Source organism: Salvelinus alpinus, chromosome 28, assembly GCF_045679555.1.
Source record: "Salvelinus alpinus chromosome 28, SLU_Salpinus.1, whole genome shotgun sequence".
Lineage (NCBI taxonomy): Eukaryota > Metazoa > Chordata > Actinopteri > Salmoniformes > Salmonidae > Salvelinus > Salvelinus alpinus.
Genome location: NC_092113.1, coordinates 26417113 through 26439847, shown reverse-complemented (window position 1 = coordinate 26439847; position 22735 = coordinate 26417113). Strand labels below are relative to the sequence as shown.

The window sequence follows — 22735 nt, the reverse complement described above, 5'->3', positions numbered from 1 at the left end:
GTGTCTATCAGTTGTTACAATGCATCGCCATCAACTCACAGCCAATCCCCTAAAACCAAACCGTACTTATTTCAATAATGATACGTTTTGAACCAATCAGCTTATGGTGGGCGTGGAGAGGTCCTCTCGCCGGCTAAATTCATTCCTCGTCGAACACAATCGTTCTATTATACTAGAATGGCGACTGCTGTTTTCGGTCGTCAATGTACAACAGGCAGTAATACTGCAAAATCACACAAAGAACACCTGCGAAAAGGTAAGGATTCACGACGGAGACAGGCGGCTCTTTTGTTCCTCAACAACATATCTTTAGACGGAAGGCCTTTGTATCATCTCAGCAATGGAAACCACGGTCAAAGGGAGGCCGCCGAGCTCCGAAATCGAGACGCCACCGGGGCACAGGCGACTGGACACCCTCTTTTCTCATCGAGTATCTACGGAACCGTCTCCCTTGTGGCATCGTCCTTGGCCGGTGGCGCTGCTCCTACTGTGGCGGGGATCAGTGGACTGAGCCCAGTCCCTCCTAATTTGGGCATGTCTACAGACACGGGCTCAAGTACTGCTGTGCGGTGCAGTGAGGTGTTTTTTGAGGGTGTTGACCCCATGGTTCCACCAGATACCCCTCTGTGCCCCACCTCTGGACCTCAGACATTCAATCCAAGTGCCAAATCATCATTTGTGCTCCAGACTCAGAATTCCGTTCCGGGAGATACACAAAGGTGGGAAATATTATCTAGCTACTACGTTTGTATTATAGGGTGGTAAACAATAAGGGATTAATCTGTCATAATAACCATCAGTCACGACTAGGTGTTACTCACTCTGCTTTTGTATTCATTGTAACCAACATTGGCTGTTTCAAAGTTTGACAGAATAGGCCTGATTTATAAATGTGGTCTATTTACTTCCGCATATCTCATTTCAATATAGAAATCTACGGTAACTCAAATGGCCACAGACTAGACCTTACGTCGAAATTGTAGTTATTTAAATCTATTTCTCAAAACAATCATTAGAACGTCTTAATTGTCAGCTGCCACATTGAAAAAAATCTTATTTCCCTGTCAGTCCTTTAAAAAAAACCTCTGCAGCGACAAATGTAGCTGAGGAACGCTCAACTCTGTTCTAGTATAAAGGCGGAGTAGAGTTTTGATTCAATAAGTTGTGCAACACTTGTAGCTGAGGAACGCTTAGTTCCTTTTAGCAAAGCTAGTATCTTACACACTAGCATTGCTAGGAATTAGCTTGTATAAAACAAGATAATAGCCCGTCAAAGGCGAGAGGTTAAATACAATTCAATTTCAATATACTCCGAGTCTGCCCTGCAGATTGTCTATAGGGTTGGTCCTCATGCAGGGGGAAATTGGTCGCGCGATTTACTAGCAACACCCTTTACCATCGGTCGATATGTACAAATGTCAATTCTGAAAACGCTTACCTGTACCCGTTTGTTATGTACAACCGCGTTCCTTCCGCGGGATCCGAAATTCACACGTTTTAATAAACCCTTATCAAATACATCCACCGACCTTTTCCTAATTTGTGTTGCTCAACTCAGCGCGAATGCGCATGTGCCAATTGTATCTTGGCTTACATCAAGGACGCTACGTGAGCAACACAAACGTGAGAAAAAGTAGGTATTGTTTAGGTTTGGACCACGGTTGTACAGGACAAACATACGTACTGTAGGCCTACAGGTAAGCGTTTTCAGGTTTGAACTTTTTTCAAGTCTTAACTGCTGGTAACTCAATGTTGTTACTAGCAAATCGGCGCCCAGTTATAAACACTCAACCCTGCCTTGATATAAGAGAACAGTTGGACGATCGCTTAGCTGCTTATAGCAACGCTAGTATTTACACACTGGGGTTGCTGGAAATTGGCTTGCAAAAAAACGGAATAGTCCGCCAGAAGTTAAAATATTCTGTCCATTGTCTGTATAGTTGGTCCTTATGCAGAGGGCAATTTGAGAAAAAAACACAATGGAACTTAAAATGAAACTTTCCACACCTGGGTCTGTTGTAGACCTATGAAGTTCCTCTCCTTACTCGTGTCAAAATAAAAGTCCCCTACAAGTTCTTGCTTGTTTTGTGCAGGTATGGCGCACGTGCTGGACTTTTATTTTGACATGAGGTTATCAGAGAGGAAGTAGGTCTAAAAAGATACCCATGTTTGAGAAATCTGTTTAATTTTTGTTCTATTAGATTTTTTTTCTTCTCAATTTCCCCCTGCATAAGGACCAACCCTATGGGCAATCGGCAGGGCAGACTCGGGAGTAGGTTGAAATTGAATTTTATTTAACTTCTCGCTTCTGAGGACTATTCGTTTTTTACAAGCTAATTCCTAGCAATGCTAGTGTGTAAGATACTAACAATCAAATTGTATTGGTCACATACGGATATTTAGCAGATGTTTCTAAAAACAGCTAAGCCTTCCTCAGCTACAAGTGCTGCACAACTCATCACTAAATTAAACTACAGTTTCATACAATTATCTGATATTTCTTACATATTTAGTTGATATTGGTTTGTTTATTTTAACATTCTTTGTAATGCTGTGCTTTGTGTAAACATTACATTAATTGTTGTCAGACCTTCTGTGTTATCATCTCACCTTCTCCTCCTGCCACCACATCTGTCTTGCTCTGCATCTTACCTCTCCGTCATTCTCTTTGAACATGTTTAGAAAAACAAACATATAACTTCAACTCCCTCTCACACAACATTGTGATTTTGGCATTATTATTCAGACATGTCATGTAAATTAATCTTTAAGGTCTTCCTTAGTTTATTATTTCAAGAAAATGGTTCATTCTTCCTCCATATTTGTTTACCTCCATATTCTAAAACTCACTGACAAATTATATGGTACTGTTGCGACCTGTTGGTCCAGACATTAGACATTACTAATGTTGACGTTTAATTGACAATTATGTGTTCTCCATTTTGTCTTAGATCACGGAATCATTCGGGCTCTCCAAAACCTGCAAGGGTGGGCAAGAAGGTCCACTTTATCAAGAATATGAGGCAGTACGACACAAGAGGAAGCAGGTGAGTTTAAGTAGTAGATGAGGGGGTGCAGGAGATGTGTGGAGTAAACTGTGTATTCTAATGAAGTGAACAACCAAAACAAAATGTATAAAGCATTCTTCTATAGGCTCAACAAGTGGTATCAAAAAAAGTAATTCTAAATGGCATTTTAGTGACCCATGACATACAGGAAATGAATTGCATTCATAAGCATAGCCTTTATAGAGAAGAGGGAAGAAGATAACAGAACGACTGTGTGGATTGCAACAGTGCATTTAATCAAATCAAAACACCAAAAAGGTGTCCAGTGGAATTATAACCCTCCCTGGCATTAACAGTAAAATACCCCTTATGTAAGATGGGACTGAACTATCACGCTCAAGCTGCACTCAACCTATTCTCACTCTGTTTAACTTAGTCTCTTACTCAATGTGTTTTTTATGAATGAGGAACCTGGGTGAGGCCTATAGGGCTACAGCCTAGTCAGGTTGTCTTAGAAAGAAAAGTTTCCCTGGATACACAAAGATAAGACACACATTTTTCTAAACTTATTTGTTTCAACAAGGCAAACAGTTTTAGAAGCCCTCTCATTTTTCCCTACCTGAAAATTACTTAATCATAGACAATATCACGTCCATAGTCGTTTTTGCATGTTTTCCTGAACTTAGTGCAAAATGCAAATACAGGATCACACGTTGCTGGCATGTTGTAAGATGTTTTGCAATAACCAGAGCCATGTATATAGAGAGATGGGACATTGAGGTTTCTGTATCATGATGCATTTATGTGCACTGCAGCCATGTTGGCGCACAATTAACATTACATGCGGAATATAATGTCTAGAAAGAGCATTATGGTGCATTTACATGACACTTAAAAATTAAATGGCAGTCCTGTTAGCGCTCCAGTAAAGATGGTATCCGCAGTAGGGGAAACTGCGCCACTGACCACCCAACAGCCGTAGTTATTGTTTCTGTTTTGTTAACAAAGCAGAGCTGGGAGCGGCGCGGATTTGGTAAAAAAAAAGTTAAACCGTGAATTGCATATGCTGCTGTTCTATCGCGTGTGCAATGATGTCCGAGGGGGAAACAAATGTGTTCGTTGTTTGCAGTAACTTCTTGGTTGTTGTAATATTGCAAACGTACTGTACCATGGAATCGGTACATCACAAATCTATTCCCAACTATTTTGCAATCTGTATGGCACAGTTGTCAACATCCTGGTCCTCAAATGAAACTGGTATACATTCCTATTTATGCTATTTTTATTCCTCCGCCAGTTTTGATCGTTTATATTGGGCAGACAGACCCGTTCCCTACCGCCTCCCGCTGCCACCCGCCTCCTCCATTTTTGGGGCAATGCTGTAATCAATTGGTTGTACTCTTGGATTGAGCAGACCTTCCCGTACAATTCTGATAACTCCATGAAGGACATAACTCTACCATTACAATATCATTTAAGAACAAAATACCCTTTTCAAACATCTTTCCCATAAATACAGGTATTTTATCAACCAGCACATTTGAGTTCAGCCATAATATTTGTTGTAATATTTGTTCTATCTTTCCAGGGGGATGAAATTGAAATTGTAGCCAGTTCTGCAATGCTTGTTTGAAAAAGACAGATACTTAAAAAAAAAAAGTATCATTTTCAATTAATCGAAAATGAGACATGGCAATCTGCACAAAGGCAAAAAGGCAGTTTTTAAACAATGGATGAGCTTCTCTTATTAATCTACTTGAGAACCATTTAGGGTTCAAATAAAACTTTTGAATGAGTGAAGCTTTTAGAGAGTTTAGTGCTTTTATATTTAATAATGTCAACCCACCCAATTCATATTCATTATATAGGTATGCTCATTTTATTTTGTCTGGTTTAGCGTCCCAGATAAAGCAAAATATTTTTTGCTCATATGATTTGAAAAACGAATCATCAGGAGTAGGCAGCGCCATAATTAAGTGAGTAAACTGAGATATGACTAAGGAGTTAATCAGGGCAATTTTTCCATAAATAGACCGGTATTTACCTCTCCATGGTTGCAGGATCTTGTCTATTTTTACAAGTTTTCTATTGAAATTCATTTTGGAGAGCTTATTTATATATTTTGTGATATGAATACCGAGTATGTCTACTTCACCATCAGCCCATTTTATAGGTAAGCTGCAAGGTAATGTAAAAGTTGTATTTTAGAATGTTCCGATATGTAATATTGTACACTTATCATAATTAGGTTTTAGTCCAAAGAGTACAGAAAAGTTATCTTTAATGGGACATTGCAGGGATCTAGCTTGCGGACTTAACATAAAACTTGAGTCATTGGCATACATGGACACCTTTGTTTTTAAGCCTTGGATTTCTAATCCTCTAATGTTATTGGATCTGATTTTAATAGCTAGCGTTTCAATGGCCATAACGAATAGATATGGTGACAGCGGACACCCTTGTTTAACTCCTCTTGACAATTCAAAACTCTCTGAGAAGTAGCCGTTATTTACTATTTTACACCTGGGGTTGCTATACATTATTTTTTACCATGAGACTTGATATTGAGATCAGGTGCATTGTTTCCATTGATCGTCCTTGAGATGTTTTTACAACTTGATTGGAGTCCACCTGTGGTAAATTCAATTGATGGACATGATTTGGAAAGACACACAGCTGTCAATATAAGGTCCCACAGTTGACAGTGCATGTCAGAGCAAAAAACATGCTATGAGGTCAAAGGAATTGTTCGTAGAACTCCGAGACAGGGTTTTGTCAGGGGACAGATCTGGGGAAGGGTAACAAAACAATTCTACAGCATTGAATGGCCCCAAGAACCGTGGCCTCCATCATTCTTAAATGGAAGAAGTTTAGAACCACCAAGACTCTTCCTAGAGCTGGCCGCCCGGCCAAACTAAGCAATCGGGGGAGAAGGGCCTTGGTCAGTGAGGTGACCAAGAACCCCATGGTCACTCTGACAGACCTCCAGAGTTCCTCTGTGGAGAAGGGAGAATCTTCCAGAAGGACAAACATCTCTGCAGCACTCCACCAATCAGGTCTTTATGGTAGAGTTACCAGACAAAAGCCACTCCTCAGTAAAAGACACATGACAGTTCGCTTGGAGTTTGCCAAAAGGCACCTGAAGGACTCTCAGACCATGAAAAACATCTCATCGATGATCAATGGAAACAGGAGGCACCTGAGCTCATTTTCGAGTCTCATAGTAGGGTCTGAATACTTATGTAGGGTCTGATTACTTATGTAAGGTATTTCTGTTTTTTGGTTGTAATAAATTTGCAAACATTTCTAAACCTGTTTTCGCTTTGTCATTATGGGGTATTGTGTGTAGATTGCTGAGGAAATTGTTTTATTTAATCCATTTAATAAGGCTGTAACGTAACATTGTTTTGAAAAGTCAAGGGGTCTGAATACTTTCTGAAAGCACTGTACACATTGTACTAATAAGTGCATTACTAATGCTGTAGTTAACTGTAGTTTGGGTCGTTCTTGAATTGCGGTGGCATTTGGGCACTACATTAAAAAATGTAATTAAAGGCTTTCCATTCTAAATCAACTAATATGCTTTTTCTTTTTACATTAGGATAACGTGCCACCAGTAGGAGTAGTAACACCAATGAGACATTTTTGGTTATTCAGGATTTTCATAACCGTAGGCCAGATACTCAAATCTAAGGCCATTAACCCTTTAAAAATGTATTTAAGTGATATGGTTAGGGCTGCCATACAGTATGTACCTTTTTGGGCGACCCGACCCGTTTAGTAGTATGTGACTGTAGCTGTTGTTTGTGTAGACTGACACTGCGGATGTTCTGTGTGCCTGTACTTGCTATCTGTGTCCTGCAGGATCATGATGATTTGTGCCAAGCGGTCTCTATGTGCTGCTTTCTCAGTGCTGCCCTATGGAGAGCGTATTCACCTCAGGTACAGACACATAGCCCTAACCAACTAGAGCCCACCTAATCCCTCTGTCTCACTATATGACCCAGCCATCCTCTCGTGTGTCCTGAATCGCCATCAGGAAAGGTTTTGTGTTATGATGATCACAGGTTTTAATGTGGAGCTGCATAATAATTATATAATGTATGCCATTTAGCAGACACTTTTATCCAAGTGACTTAGTCATGCATTCATACATTTTATGATGCATGATGGTGACATGAGTAGATTCTCTTTCTGCACACCCAGTGACCCAAAGTTGGAGGCGCACAAACTACAGCTGTCCTCTGGGGTGGCATCTGACCTGTTCCCTGGCCTGGAGGGCCTGGGGGTGGAGCTGGGTGCATATGGAAAGGTAAGGTTGCACTGGAGAGTAACTGCACACTGTCTGTGCTTTGTGTTCGTAAACGTCTCTCTTTCCTCATCAGACGGTATCGTACGCCCAGTTCCTTTTCCCCACTAATGCCCTGGTGAGACCGAAGAGCAGTGGAGCACTAGAGCCCAGCACAACACAGACCCCCCTGTCATGTAACCAATGCAATGGCCAGAAGAACTACACCACCCCGTCTCGACTCAACAGCACCATAGGACAGGACCTGAGTACGCTCCACTTCACTAGAATACAGGTTACATGCACTCTCTCTTTAGCAAATTGTTTTTGCAAGTATTACTGTCTTCTCATTTAATATCATTTTTACAGATATAGAAGACCTGGCAGACTATGATCCCTACCTACTCAGTGACCCTCAGTGGCCTTGCGGGAGACACAAGAGAGTTCTTATATTCTCATCATATGTGGTAAGCATTCATATAACATTATACATGTTACATACACCTCACCACATTACTTTGTGACTAGACAATACATCACACGACACACTGCAGTCCAGAATGCTCTGATTTTGTTCAGTAGCACCATTATGAACTTAAAACAATCCATATTGTAAGGGATTTTATGACAAGTAAACTTTACTGCACATAGTAAACAGCATCATAATGCAATCTCTATGAATAGGATGAAAGCAAAGTTCTCATATTTATCTTGTTCCCTGTCTTCCAGACGACTGTTATTGAGTATGTGAAGCCGTCGGACCTGAAGAAAGACATGAATGAGACGTTCAAGGAGAAATTCCCCTATATTAAACTGACCCTCAGCAAGATAAGAAGGTGCACGGTGCATGAACACGTTGTGCATTTTTGTCTACTGTCTGTTTCAATCTCTGAAAGTCACATTTGTATCTTTGTCTCCAAACCATGCATTTACATATGCAAATCCTGCATATCTGCCTACCATACACACCCATGTGTAACCTCCCTCCTGTTTGACAGCCTGAAGTGGGAGATACGCGCGGTGGGAGAGGAGTGCAGTTTGCAGCCGGTCACAGTGGCTATGGCATTTGTGTACTTTGAGAAACTGGTGCTGCAGGGCCGCCTGAACAAGCAGAATAGGAAGTTGGTGTCTGCAGCCTGCGTCCTACTGGCAGCCAAGATCAGCAGTGACCTGAAGAAGCAGGAGGTCCGACAGCTGATTGACGTAAGTGAAGTCGTTTTTTTACATGTACAGTTGAAGTCGGAAGTTTACATACACTTAGGTTGGAGTCATTAACTAGTTTTTCAACTACTCCACAAATGTCTTGTTAACAAACTATAGTTTTGGCACGTCGGTTAGGACATCTACTTTGTGCATGACACAAGTAATTTTCCCAACAATTGTTTAGACAGATTATTTCACTTATAATTCACTGTATCACAATTCCAGTGGGTCAGAAGTTTACATACACTAAGTTGACTGTGCCTTTAAACAGCTTGGAAAATTACAGAAAATTATGTCATGGCTTTAGAAGCTTCTGATAGGTTAATTGACATCATTTGAGTCAATTGGAGGTGTACCTGTGGATGTATTTCAAGGCCTACCTTCAAACTCAGTGCCTCTTTGCTTGACATCATGGGAAAATTAAAAGAAATCAGCCAAGACCTCAGAGAAAAAATTGTAGACCTCCACAAGTCTGGTTGATCCTTGGGTGCAATTTCCAAACACCTGAAGGTACCACGTTCATCTGTATTAACACCATGAGACCACGCAGTCGTCATACCACTCAGGAAGGAGACGCGTTCTGTCTCCTAGAGATGAACGTACTTTGGTGCGAAAAGTGCAAATCAATCCCAGAATAACAGCAAAGGACCTTGTGAAGATGCTGGAGGAAACATGTACAAAAGTATCTATAGCCACAGTGAAACGAGTCCTATATCGACATAACCTGAAAGGCCGCTCAGCAAGGAAGAAGCCATTGCTCCAAAACCGCCATTAAAAAAGCCTGACTACGGTTTGCAACTGCACATGGGGACAAAGATTGTACTTTTTGGGGAAATGTCCTCTGGTCTGATGAAACAAAAATAGAATTGTTTGGCTATATTGACCCTCGTTATGTTTGGAGGAAAAAGGGGGAGGATTGCATGCCGAAGAACACCATCCCAACTGTGAAGCACGGGGGTGGCAGCATCATGTTGTGGGGTGCTTTGCTGCAGGTGGGACTGGTACACTTCACAAAATAGATGGCTTCATGAGGAAGGAAAATTGTGTGGATATATTGAAGCAACATCTCAAGACATCAGTCAGAAAGTTAAAGCTTGGTCGCAAATGGGTCTTCCAAAAGGACAATGACCCCAAGCATACTTCCAAAGTTGTGGCAAAATGGCTTAAGGACAGCAAAGTCAAGGTATTGGAGTGGCCATCACCAAGCCCTGACCTCAATCCTATAGAGAATTTGTGGGCAGAACTGAAAAAGCGTGTGTGCGCAAGGAGGCCTACAAACCTGACTCAGTTACACCAGCTCTGTCAGGAGGAATGGGCCAAAATTCACCCAACTGATTGTGGGAAGCTTTTGGAAGGCTACCCAAAACGTTTGACCCAAGTTAAACAATTTAAAGGCAATGCTACCAAATACTAATTGAGTGTATGTAAACTTCTGACCCACTGGTGATGTGATGAAAGAAATAAAAGCTGAAATAAATAATTCTCTCTACTATTCTGATAATTCACATTCTTAAAATAAAGTGGTGATCTTAACTGACCTAAGACAGGGAATTTTGACTATGATTAAATGTCAGGAATTGTGAAAAACTGTATGTGGCTAAGGTGTATGTAAACTTCCGACTTAAACTGTACATATTGGTCATTTAGCAGACGCTCTTATCCAGAGCAACTTACAATCAAGTAGCACTCCTAACATGCAATTATATTATTCAACCTACCCATTTAAGCATTGCATACATTTTTTAAGAATTGAAAATACAGTACCTTGTGTGTTTAAAATGTATGGATAATTTTGCTCACGTCAGGATCACTTGAATGAATTTAATTGTTACGGTGATCAGAGCATTGGGCAGTATTGTAGGAGGTTGTCTTCTCGTTCTTAGCCCCCCTTCTCTTTCTCTCTCCATGGTTGAGTAGAAGCTGGAGGAGCGTTTTCGTATAAACAGCCGGGAGTTGATTCCATTGGAATTCCCTGTCCTGGTTGCCTTGGAAATGGGGCTCTACCTCCCTGACAGCAAGGTCATGCCGCACTACCGCAGGCTGGTGCAGCAGGGCTAAGCTGGAGCTTGGAGGTGGCCCGGAGAACTGGCCTGTGCCAGTTTTGATATTTAAGTCCTGATGATATTGATTGGAAATGCTGATCCTGAATCAGCACCTTGAGAGATGCACCTTCTACCCTAGAATCTGTTCAGGTGTAGCAGGCCAGCCCAGCCTACATGCTCCTTATAAAAATAAATATAACTGTTTAGGTACTCTATTTATTTGATTGAATGCAATCCAATATCTTGATAACTTGATATGATAATATCTTGATGAAGGATTTTTAAGAATATTTTCTGCAAAGCTGTTGGACAGTTTTTTCATTTTTTTTTTCATGTTTTGATTCTTGTTGGGTCAGCTTGTACTGAACTTCTTTCTGGGTGGTATATGGCATTCTGATGTGAATACTTTTTTCATAGAAGGGTTCAAAACCATGTTTATTTGTACAAACAGTACACCTTAAATATTTGCTAAGAAATTGCTAAAAAACTGAGTGTAGGATGGCAACCTGATGGGGGTGTCTGTAAGAACACACAGAGGACTTTTACTATTCTCTAGTTTATCTCTTTCAGTCCTAAAGGCATTGGTGCTCGGATGAGTGGCAATGATGGGTTACATGTGATCCGATGACAGATGTAGATGGTTTTAGTTGTCAGTACACGCATCTGTTTGTGTCCATTGTACTGGTTTGGTTGCTTGTGAGAAGAGGGCTAACGACTGCAGGTGAGAGCACAGGTGGTTGTTATGGAGGTTATGCATGCTGCTTGATGGAGGTGTGTGGCGACTAATGGGGGGCAGGCTAGGCCATGGTGAGTTACATTTTTTGTTGTTGATTTCTATAATAGAAAATGCTTTATTGAAGAGATGATAGTGTTGGAAAGTCGGAAGGGGTTATATTTGGCCTATTTCACACATATGCGGCACACACGCATACATGTGTGCTGGGTCAGCGGCTGTAACCGCAGGACCACACAGGCCACCGAAGTATGAGTTTTTACATTTGGCCTGCATCTATAAGCAGCCAAAAGGCATCTCCCGAGGGTTGACTTGTTGTTCAAAGGTTTAGTTATTATTTTTTAAATCAATAAACCAGATTAAGACTTGCAGTGCATTCAAAACGCATGACAGCGCTCTGTTATAGATGTCACAGATCACGTTAAAGGTGGTGATTGTTCCTTCTAATCCTCTGTACGTTCATTTCGAGCTGTGGGAAGAAGTCTTAACTTAAACTCTATTTAAAGGATGTGTCTGATAAGGTCCGCATAATGTGATGTTGATGATTGCCATATCAGTTTGAAATAATTTAGCCGCCCTGAAGTATTTCCCCGTCCAAAGGTACAGAAATGTTTTTTTTATGTGTAAATGGTGCCTGGTATTGGTATCTTTGCTCATTGTAGCTTGTGTTGATCTTACTATTTATTCACTCACTTTGAAAATGACACATCAGTCATTGGACTTAAAAGGCCTCAAATGTGATTGAAATGACACTCTGGCCAGCCCAGAACTCTCATCCTCACAAACTATACTGTAGAACCATCAGCGTTTCAGTTTTTATTGTATAATTCGTTTAAAACTTGGCTTATAAGGTATTTTATTACCCTTTTCTTGAGTTGGAGTCTCAACAGTTTTGATCATGTCAGTACTGTAGCTAGCAATCAGTCTAATTGTGTAGACTTTAAATCACCACTGTGCAATCAACTGCCTCTTTGATGTTGGTGTTATCAATCTTCTATTACACAAATTACTTTTCTGCTGTGAATGGTTTTGTTAAGTTGCATGGTTAATGTTCAATCAAACCTCATATCAGCACCTGGTTGGTATTGTATATCAACACTCAGGTATAGGATTTGCAATAAGTATTCTTACCATATTGTTCAAAGTGCTGGATCATCCACAAGCCAGTTGTTATATTTTTTTTTAGCTCTCAGGAAATATTTTTGAATTAAAGCTTTTTTCCCCGCTGATCATTCTGGGATCATGGGATTTATCAAACAGAAAAACTCTGGAATGAGAGCAGGTAGAAACCAGTTATTTGTGTCCTAAAAAGTGGATTTATTTACAGTATTGTGTATTTCTCTTCATTTGCGTTGTATTATGCCACTTGACAAAACCGTAAGTGCCTAAAACCACCATGAGTTGAATGATGTATCAGTCCTATCCAGATATTATTCCCTCTTGTATTTCACTCTTATTGCTGTTGGGGTGTTGTTTCACCGTACCTGTGAATATCATGGAAAATTGGACTGCATAATGTGAAGCTCATTGTTCTGTGAGTGATCTTGGAAAAAACATTTTGTACAGTAATGTGCAGATGTCTGCTGTGGTGTGACTGGATGTCTTTGTTTTGCAAATGTATGCTTAAAAAATTACCTCATGTAATTTGTTTAGAATGTGAAATGGTAGAACTTCTGAAAATGTTGTGCTCATGGATGGTGTCAATTTTGTAAACGTATATATATTTTTTCAAATCAGAAAATATATTTAAACATTATCTAACCATTAAGACCACATGACTGGAGTGTTCTTTTTTTTTTTTAGGCCAGGAAGCTACGGGTCACATTGGCACATGTAGCTGTCACTAGTTTACCAAGGCCCAAATCCTAAACAGTCACAATATTCTGGTTTGCAATATATCAGGGAACACATTTAATGTTATGTTGATTCAAGCTCTGAGGATTTGAGCATGTGTGCATCAATTTGTTATAAATTTAACACCCAATTGAGAGGGTAGGTGTCTTACATTCCATTAAATATATATTCTGATAGGAAATGGTAGACCGCTTCAGTGCTCTAAATAACAAATCAGCTAGTAAATTGTTTTAATAAAATATTTAATGAAACTGGACTAACACAGGTACTAATCCAAACTCATATCTTCGTCATCATCCTTGTCTTTGGAATCATCGTTCTCGTGGTCAGACTTGCTCTCTGTCTCCATGGCTCCATAGCAAAGGCCTCAATGTCTGGAATGGAGGAAAGCGCAATTAGAATTTCACTCATGAAAACAGCAGGTCATAACCTCTTATGGAAATCTTATTCAAAATGGTAGACACTAATGTTATGTAGGAATATCTGCACAGGCAGACCTGCATGTTATGTGTTCTCTATACAATATATACAAACAAGGTCCCTGGGTTCATGTTTTGTGGGCAGATACAGGACACTGACCTCCTTTGTTAGCTGCATCCACAGCTTCTGTTGGCAGCCCAAACTGGTTCATTAGAGGCCCCAACTGCCCTGAAGCCAGGGCACTACTGAACAGACCCATGGCCTACAAAGAGAATAATCACTGCTTTACATCATACATACTCATACTGTAGTATATGAAATTTAGCACTCAAGTGGTAACTAAAAGAAAGACCAGGATCACTTTATCATACTATAGTAAGTGTTCTAAGAAAACACTGCTACTCAAGTGTGCTCTACAGAGAAAGGAAGAGCACTGCTCAACACATACTCAGAGCAGTTTGTGTGTGTGGTATACCTGCTGAAACTGTGGGGAGGTGAGTATGTGGTGGAGCTTGTCGGTGCTCTGAGGCAGGGCCTCTCCTAACGGCAGGAAAGGCAGCAGCCTCTCCTGGACCTCAGCATTGGCCAGGAGAGGAGCCATGATTTCAGGGGTAACAACACTGGCCAGGTTCACTTTAGAGAGAACAAACAGTCATTCATATTTCATACAGACATCAGACAGGTGATAAATACAGAGGGCCATTCTCAACTTCAGTCATGGATCTACTGCTGCAAGGTTTTATTTCACTGGTAACAGCATGATTACAGTCCCTTATTTCATTGTAAATGTCTTCAAGAGACTCCTTATTGCTCTGTCCACTGTTCTAAACTGTTGAGCTGTGTTGTGAGCTGCTCTATAATTTAGTTTAGTCCCTCACCTCCCTGCCCGGCTGCAGGTACATTCACGGTTGCTAGGATACTCTGCAGGTCACTCAGCTGGATTGGCTGGGTGGGGCTGGCTGCCCCGGCTGTGAGGGAGGGGGAAACAGGGGTGGCGGGTGAGGCCATGGGTGACACTGCACTGGTGGCAGATGGGGTGATGGGTGTGGTTGGCACCTGGGAGGAGCCCAGCTGGGTGACAGCAAAGGTGGGGGTGACCTCAGGAGACTGAGATGGACTGAGCGGGAGAGAGACCGAGAGACTAGCTAAATTCACAGGGGTTGTAATAAATGTAGAATAAGCTATCTGTAAAAGTTGGCTAAGTATTGAGTGTGTAGTCTAAGCTGAAGAGAGACAAGTGTATAAATGTACTAAATTCATTAATTTAGTAGTGAAGTAGTCTGTTGTCTTGTGGTACCTTGAAGAGGAGTTGCAGGACCTCCACTACTTAGCAGGCTGGCCAGGCCCGGTTCAGCCAGAGCCCCAAGACCTCCTACAGACAGACACATGACAGAAATAGGGAGCGGATTATTAATTTGTCTCCCAAAGAATCCTGTTATGATAGACATTGTTGCAATTAATGACAACCCAATAGTCAGGCACTCCAGAACACATTCTCAGTCAATCCAGCTATCGGCTGTTTAAAGCACATTGCTACGAGTGGTAAAAAAAGACTGTACACTAAACAATAGCCACTTACCAAGACCTCCCAGTCCAGTAGGTCCAATGAGCTGTATGAGCTGGTTGTGACTCATGTTACCGAGGAGACTGCAGTCCATCCTCGCCTAGGACAGGAGGAAGAATGCAAAATGTTCCCAAACGGATCAACACATCATGCACAAGGAGAGGCTGAGTGGGGAAGGAACTATTGTCTCTGAGAATGCATTGCTTCCTGTGTCAACATGCCACAGTACCTTTGCACTCTGTTTGAGTGTGTGCACCGTACCCTTCTTTAATCCTTACCACTCAGAGCAGACAGTTCATGCCCGCTGCTGCCTCCACTGTCCAGGGCTCCAGGCATAGGAGGGTTGTTAAGATACTCATTCACGTTACGGCAGTACTCCTCATCCTTATCAGCCTTGGACTCCTATAACAGAGAAACACTTTATTACACCAGGAACTTATTTTTCTCATACAATTGGCAGCTGATAACATTACCTTCCTCTCCAGATAAATATACAAAGGCGGCAGGCGTGGTGTTGGGTGTGTTTAGACAGGCTGCCCAATTCTGATAATTTTTCACGAATAGGTATTTTGACCAATCAGATCAGCTCTGAAAATGATCTGATGTTAAAATATCTGATGTGATTTGTCAAAAGACCAATTAGTGGGGGAAAATATCAGAATTGAGCTGCCTGTGTAAACACAGCCATAGGATCTTCATCATGCCATACACACCTGCATCCAGAAGAACAGTCTCTTGGAGCCAGCCATGAACTTCAGAACAAACACCCGACCAGTAGTGCACTGGTTCACTCTCTTGAACTCACAATCGTCGGGGAAGATGATCAGGTCCTGAATAGGGACAATAATATTAATCACAAAGGTTAGTTAACCATGACAACACAAAGGACAGAGAGCGAGAAAAGTGCCACTGACATCCACGTTTCCAGAGGTCCGATCCTTCCAACAGAAATTAATGAGGGAGTCGTCAGTCTGAACATAGAATTGTCCCTTGCGCTTGCCTGGAGTCACTGTGCTACCCTTCATGGTCATCTTCCCTGCCCGAAACTCAACCAGGAATTTGCTGGAGGAGCCGCGGGACCCTGACACCACACTGGGAAACAGAGCTCCCGACATGATGATCTGGTGTTGGGCAACGATGATAAACAATGACAAAAGTTAGCTTGCTAGCCTAGCTAACGTTAGCCATCGAGTCAGCTAGCTTCCGAATTTTAGCTAGCTAGCTACTGGTATATCAACAATGTAGCAATCTAACCTTTAATTGCATTATCCTGAATTCAACATGTATCTAGCTACTTAAGTAATAGTGCCAATAGATACATATTTTTTAAAACACAAATTTACATTTTACTTTGAGATAGATGATGCCAGATGGCCTTGGAATCAGATTACGACACTGACTAGAGGAGAACGCAGCAATTTGATAGGTGAAGTGTCGTTTCCTAATCAACGGCTCTTTTTGGTGAACGTTGGGAACCGAATTGCATCGGTGAAAGAGCCAATTCATTTGGCTCTCTGGTTTGCAAACTGCTACTGCTTTTTGAGCTCAAAACAACGTTTAAATGTAGATACGTTACAGAATAATGAACTAAATAGGCTGAATTCTCACTGCAGAAACAATAAATAGTGGGGAGAGCATGGTCCACGATACTTTTTGCAGTGTTAAAAAAATATATATCAGGTGATCTAATAATTAGGCCAGGTAAAAATGTATTTGAACGCGCATTTCATAATGGTAGCCTACTTTTTGGCTTTTACATTGGATATTTTTTTTCTTATTATTTCTTAGTCAAACCTTTACTTAACACCCATCCCGGATCCGGGAGCATCCTCATCAGTAAAAGCTGACTAGCATAGCCTAGCATAGCGCCACAAGTAAATAATAGCATATAAATATCATGAAATCACAAGTCCAATACAGATTCTTGTGAATCCAGCCATCATTCCCGATTTTTAAAATGTTTTACAGCGAAAACACAATATGTATTTCTATTAGCTAACCACAATAGCCAAGACTCAACCGCATATTTTCACCATGTTTCTACCGCATAGGTAGCTATCACAAAACCGACCAAATAGAGATATAATTAGTCACTAACCAAGAAACAACTTCATCAGATGACAGTCTTATAACATGTTATACAATAAATTTATGTTTTGTTCGAAAATGTGCATATTTGAGGTATAAATCATAGTTTTACATTGCAGCTACCATCAAAAATATCACAAAAGCAGCCAGAATAATTACAGAGAGCAACGTGAAATACCTAAATACTCATCATAAAACATTTATGAAAAATACATGGTGTACAGCAAATGAAAGATAAACATCTTGTGAATCCAGCCAATATTTCAGATTTTTTAAGTGTTTTACAGCGAAAACACAATATAGCATTATATTAGCTTACCACAATAGCCAAACACACAACCGCATTTATTCACCGCATAGATAGCATTCGCAAAAACCAGCAAAAGATATAAAATTAATCACTAACCTTGACCAACTTCATCAGATGACAGTCTTATAACATCAGGTTATACAATACACTTATGTTTTGTTCGAAAATGTGCATATTTAGAGCTGCAAACCGTGGTTATACATTGCGAATATGTAGCATCGATTCAACAGAATGTCCGGAGCTATTTTGGACACTCACCTAATCTGACCAAAGAACTCATCATAAACTTTACATAAAAATACTTGTTGTATGGCAAATGAAAGATACACTGGTTCTTAATGCAACCGCCGTGTTAGATTTTTAAAAATAACTTTAACATAACAAACAGCTTGCGTTATTGCGAGACAGCGCCCGCCAAAACGGCAGAGAATAGGAATCAACATTTTCCACAGAAATACGAAATAACATCATAAATTGTTCTTACTTTTGCTGAGCTTCCATCAGAATCTTGTACAAGGAGTCCTAGGTCCAGAATAAATCGTTGTTTGGTTTTAGAATGTCCTTTTCTCCTGTCGAATTAGCAACCTTAGCTAGCCATGTGGCGCGAACATGCCCATCTTCTCTATACGCAAAGAACGGAAAATTCCAAAAGTCCCAATAAACGTTGAATAAACTGATACAACTCGGTTGAAAAAAACTACTTTATGATGTTATTATCACATGTATCAAATAAAATCAGAGCCGGAGATATCCGCCGTGTATACCGAACGCTTTTCAGAAGCAAATGTCGACGTACTTCGCGCGCCAGAGAAGACAAAGAAATTTCCAGACCTGTCACTCCAAAAGCTCTTGTTCGGCCTCAGATCAAGCTAGACACCCCATTCCACCTTCCACTGCCTGTTGACATCTAGTGGAAGGCGTATGAAGTGCATGCATATCGATAAATATTAGGCAATTGAATAGGCAGGCCCTGGAACAGAGCATCGTTTTCAGATTTTTCACTTCCTGTATGGAAGTTTGCTGCAAAATGAGTTCTGTTTTACTCACAGATATAATTCAAACAGTTTTAGAAACTTGAGAGTGTTTTCTATCCAATAGTCATAATAATATGCATATTGTACGATCTAGAATAGAGTACGAGGCAGTTTAATTTGGGCACGATTTTTTCCAAAGTGAAAACAGCGCCCCCTATTGACAAGAAGTTTTTAAGCATTTTGAACGAAGAGCCGTTTGATGAGAAAAGACTCGGAATGCCCATCACTAATAGGAGGGTGAAACCACTGTACCAAATATTTTTTTTTATAGCTAACCTAAAACAGACCACAGCCTGTCGCCCAATGGGAGCATATTAACCATAGTGGGCAGAACAAGCAAGGAGTAGAGCCAAGCACGAACTAGCAAGATCCTATTGGCGCATTCTACCATATATTTCCATATTTCCGTTAGGAACACATACTCTGGGATGTGCGAGTGCAATAACTAAATTTGCTCTTGCGTTCCTTCTAAACAATACAATTTTTTGAAACTTTGGCAAAGGGTAATGTCTACAAAACTTTGTCCATTCTGTTCGTAACAGATTGTAGTTTTGGGAACAGAAAACTGTATTGAGATCAAATGTTTCATCGATGAGAAAATTTGAAGAATGTCGGCCAAAATCCATCTCGCTCCATCTTCTCCCACTGCCGTCGATTGGGATATCTCTCATCACCATACAGTGCATTCAGAAAGTATTCGGACCCCTTGACTTTTTCCACATTTTGTTATGTTACAGGCTTATTCCAATTTTTTTTTATTTTTTATTTTCTAAAAAAATCCCACAGGTTTAGACATTTTTGCAAATGTATAAAAAATAAATGAAATATCACATTTACATAAATATTCAGATCCTTTACTAGTACTTTGTCTTCTTGGGTATGATGCTACAAGCTTGGCACACCTGTATTTGGTGAGTTTCTCTCATTCTATTCTGCAGATCCTTGTCCTGTTGGAAGGTGAACCTTCGACCATCTGAGGTCCTGAGTGCTCTGGAGCAGGTTTTCATCAAGGATCTCTGTACTTTGCTCTGTTCATCTTTCCCTCGATCCTGACTAGTCTCTCAGTCCCTGCTGCTGAAAAATCTTGGCTCTCTCTAATTTTCTCCTTCTCTCTTTCTTTCTCTCGGAGGACCTGGGCCCTAGGACCATGCGTCGGGACTGCCGCCCGTGGTGACTCCTTGCTGTCCCCAGTCCGCCTGGCCTTGCTGCTATTCCAGTTTCAGCTGTTCTGCCTGCGGTTATGGAACCGCCACCTGTCCCAGACCTGTTGTTTTTCAACTCTTGATGATCGGCTATGAAAAGCCAACTGAAAATTATTCATGATTATTATTTGACCATGCTTGTCACTTATGAACATTTTTGAACATCTTGGCATAGTTCTGTTATAATCTCCACCCGGCACAGCCAGAAGAGGACTGGCCACCCCTCATAGCCTGGTTCCTCTCTAGGTTTCTTCCTAGGTTTTGGCCTTTCTAGGGAGTTTTTCCTAGCCACCGTGCTTCTACACCTGCATTACTAGCTGTTTGGGGTTTTAGGCTGGGTTTCTGTACAGCACTTCGAGATATTAGCTGATGTACGAAGGGCTATATAAAATAAAATTGATTGATTGATTGATGACCACAGCATGATGCTGCCACCACCATGCTTCACAGTAGGGATGGTGCCAGGTTTCCTCCAGACCTGACACTTCGCATTCAGGCCAAAGAGTTCAATCTTGATTTCACCAGACCAGAGAATGTTGTTTTTCATGGTCTGAGTCTTTTAGGTACCTTTTGGCAAACTCCAAGTGGGCTGTCATGTGCCTTTTACTGAGGAGTGGCTTCCGTCTGGCCGCTCTGCAGAGATTGTTGTCCTTCTGGAAGATTCTCCCATCTTCACAGAGGAACTCTAGAGCTCTGTCAGAGTGACCATGGGGTTTTTGGTCACCTCCCTGACCAAGGCCCTTCTCCCCCGATTGGTCAGTTTGGCGGGGCGGCCAGCTCTAGGAAGAGTCTTTGTGGTTCCAAACTTCTTCCATTTAAGAATGATGGAGGCCACTGTGTTATTGGGGACCTTCAATGCTGCAGACATTTTTGGTACCCTTTCCACAGACCTGTGATTCGACACAATCCTGTCTTGTAATTCCTTCGACCTCATGCCTTAGTTTTTGCTCTGACATGCACTGTCAACTGTGGGACCTTATATAGACAGGCGTGTGCCTTTCCAAATCACGTCCAATCAATTTAATTTAGCACAGGTGGACACCAATCAAGTTGTAGAAACATCTCAAAGATGATCAATGGAAACAGGATGCACCAGAGCTCAATTTTGAGTCTCATAGCAAAGGGTCTGAATACGTATGTAAATAATCCATTTTAGAATAAGGCTGTAATGTAACAAAATGTGGAAAAAGTCAAGGGGTCTGAAAACTTTCCCGAATGCACTGTATTTGGTGGTGAGTGGAAATGCCAAATCGACGCTTCAGATTTATACATCCGGTGAAACATCTGGCTCATTGTTCTATCTGTGACTGTACTGTTGGTATGACTGTTGTTGTTGTTGTTCTTCTTCTTCTTCTGTGGTTGTCACGATAGTCATAATGAGCGGACCAAGGCGCAGCGTGAGTATAGTTCCACATATTTTTAATCTCCGTGAAACAAACAAAACAATAAAGAAACAACGAAACGTGAAGTCATGACGTGCACACAGGCAACTAAACACAAACAATATCCCACAAAACACAGGTGGGGAAATGGCTACCTAAATATGATCCCCAATCAGAGGCAACGATAAACAGCTGCCTTTAATTGGGAACCATATTAGCACCAACATAGAAATAGAACATACTAGAACACCCTAGTCACGCCCTGACCTACTACAGGGCGTGACAGTGGTTTTTATATGACAGTGGGCAACCAACTTTAAGGTCCATTACCGCCACCAACCGGACTGGAGTGTGTACCAGAGACAGGAAAAATCTAAATCCTACCTGTTATTCTCATCTCGAAGAACTAGGACATGTTCCACTCTCTCCATCTCCTCCTAACAGTGATTACACCTCCCAGTGAGATGTTTTCCTACCGAAACCACCTGTAAAGTAAAAAATAAAATGGTACAGAAATATGTTTTAGAGAAATAATTGAATTCAAATTGGAATATATTAACATGACAATACATTCACATTTCCGGGCATACTTATTATTGTTGCATAGTGAACACACCTGGTTGACCACTCTTCTCCATCCTTGGAAGGTTATTTGCGTGCAGCTCTCTGTTTTTCCTCTAGTCTGTCCTTTTCTACACTTGCTGCGTCTGCAATATATAAAACCACCTCATTTATAAAACAAACCCATGTGCTCCATTTTGTGTGTTTATCAATGAATCTAGAATGTTGTTATGGAATCGTGTGTAAGTATCTGTGTTCCAATGTGAGTCAATACCCAGGTCTCCATTCTCCATGGCTCTGACGTCAGGTCTTAGATGGCATTCTTACGCTGCCAATAGCCTCACCATGCCAGGCTCCAGCTCATTCAGAGTCATGGTGAAATGATACATCTATACCACAGAGAGAGAGAGCAAGGATCAGAGTCAGGGTTAATTAGAAACACAGGAGAGACAGAAAGAAACACAGATATACATCATATCCCTAATGGCTCTGTGTGTGTGTGTGTGTGTGTGTGTGTGTGTGTGTGTGTGTGTGTGTGTGTGTGTGTGTGTGTGTGTGTGTGTGTGTGTGTGTGTGTGTGTGTGTGTGTGTGTGTGTGTGTGTGTGTGTGTGTGTGTGTGTGTGTGTGTGTGTGTGTGTGTTTGTTACCTCTTCTGAATGTGCAGGTCATGGAGTTATTCTCCACAGTTAGACACTTCCTGGTATCACAGAGACGGTCTCTTGAACCTCAGGCATATCCTCAGTCTCCTTTTCTCCAGCACTTTGCTAATACATACAATACACATTAGCCTACTACAATCTACAGACAGTTGCATTCACACAAACTTTAAAGCAACATATATAGCCATAATAACTAGAGCTGCTGTAGCACACTATGCCAACAGTACCTACAAATACACTTATACCATACCTTCACCTAAAGCCACTGCATGTTTATGTGAAAGGAAGAAACACTGTTTAAGAAAAAAATGTTTTGCCATTGTTTAAAAACAATTGGACAAATCACAGGTCTGTGTGCTCCCCTGTTTATTTTTCTTAGTATCCCC

At 41.0% G+C, this 22735-nt stretch overlaps 1 protein-coding gene and 1 pseudogene across 2 annotated transcripts; one reads left to right on the top strand and one right to left on the bottom strand.

Moving 5' to 3' along the window:
• The first annotated feature begins 59 nt into the window (after window positions 1-59).
• LOC139557536 (CDK5 and ABL1 enzyme substrate 2-like) lies at window positions 60-21356 on the top strand. Of its 2 annotated transcripts, none has more exons than XM_071372500.1 (9): window positions 60-719; window positions 2952-3047; window positions 6873-6950; window positions 7215-7320; window positions 7394-7565; window positions 7666-7763; window positions 8026-8132; window positions 8295-8499; window positions 19674-21356. In XM_071372500.1, exons 1-9 carry the CDS (start codon window positions 178-180, stop codon window positions 19716-19718), a joined length of 1449 nt encoding a protein of 482 aa, XP_071228601.1. In that variant the 5' UTR covers window positions 60-177; the 3' UTR covers window positions 19719-21356. The 2 variants fall into 2 exon arrangements, with proteins under 2 accessions (XP_071228601.1, XP_071228600.1); XM_071372499.1 differs by lacking the exon at window positions 19674-21356 and adding an exon at window positions 10417-13044.
• On the bottom strand, window positions 13354-16775 carry LOC139557537 (proteasomal ubiquitin receptor ADRM1-like; annotated as a pseudogene).
• Window positions 21357-22735: the final 1379 nt, after the last annotated feature.

Bases quoted from the DNA above. Each gene is read 5' to 3' on its own strand.
- LOC139557536 (XM_071372499.1), top strand. From the start codon at position 178: ATGGCGACTGCTGTTTTCGGTCGTCAATGTACAACAGGCAGTAATACT. The intron at 720-2,951 runs GTGGGAAATATT...ATTTTGTCTTAG, and splicing joins GTTCCGGGAGATACACAAAG to ATCACGGAATCATTCGGGCT. The intron at 7,764-8,025 runs GTAAGCATTCAT...CCTGTCTTCCAG, and splicing joins TTATATTCTCATCATATGTG to ACGACTGTTATTGAGTATGT.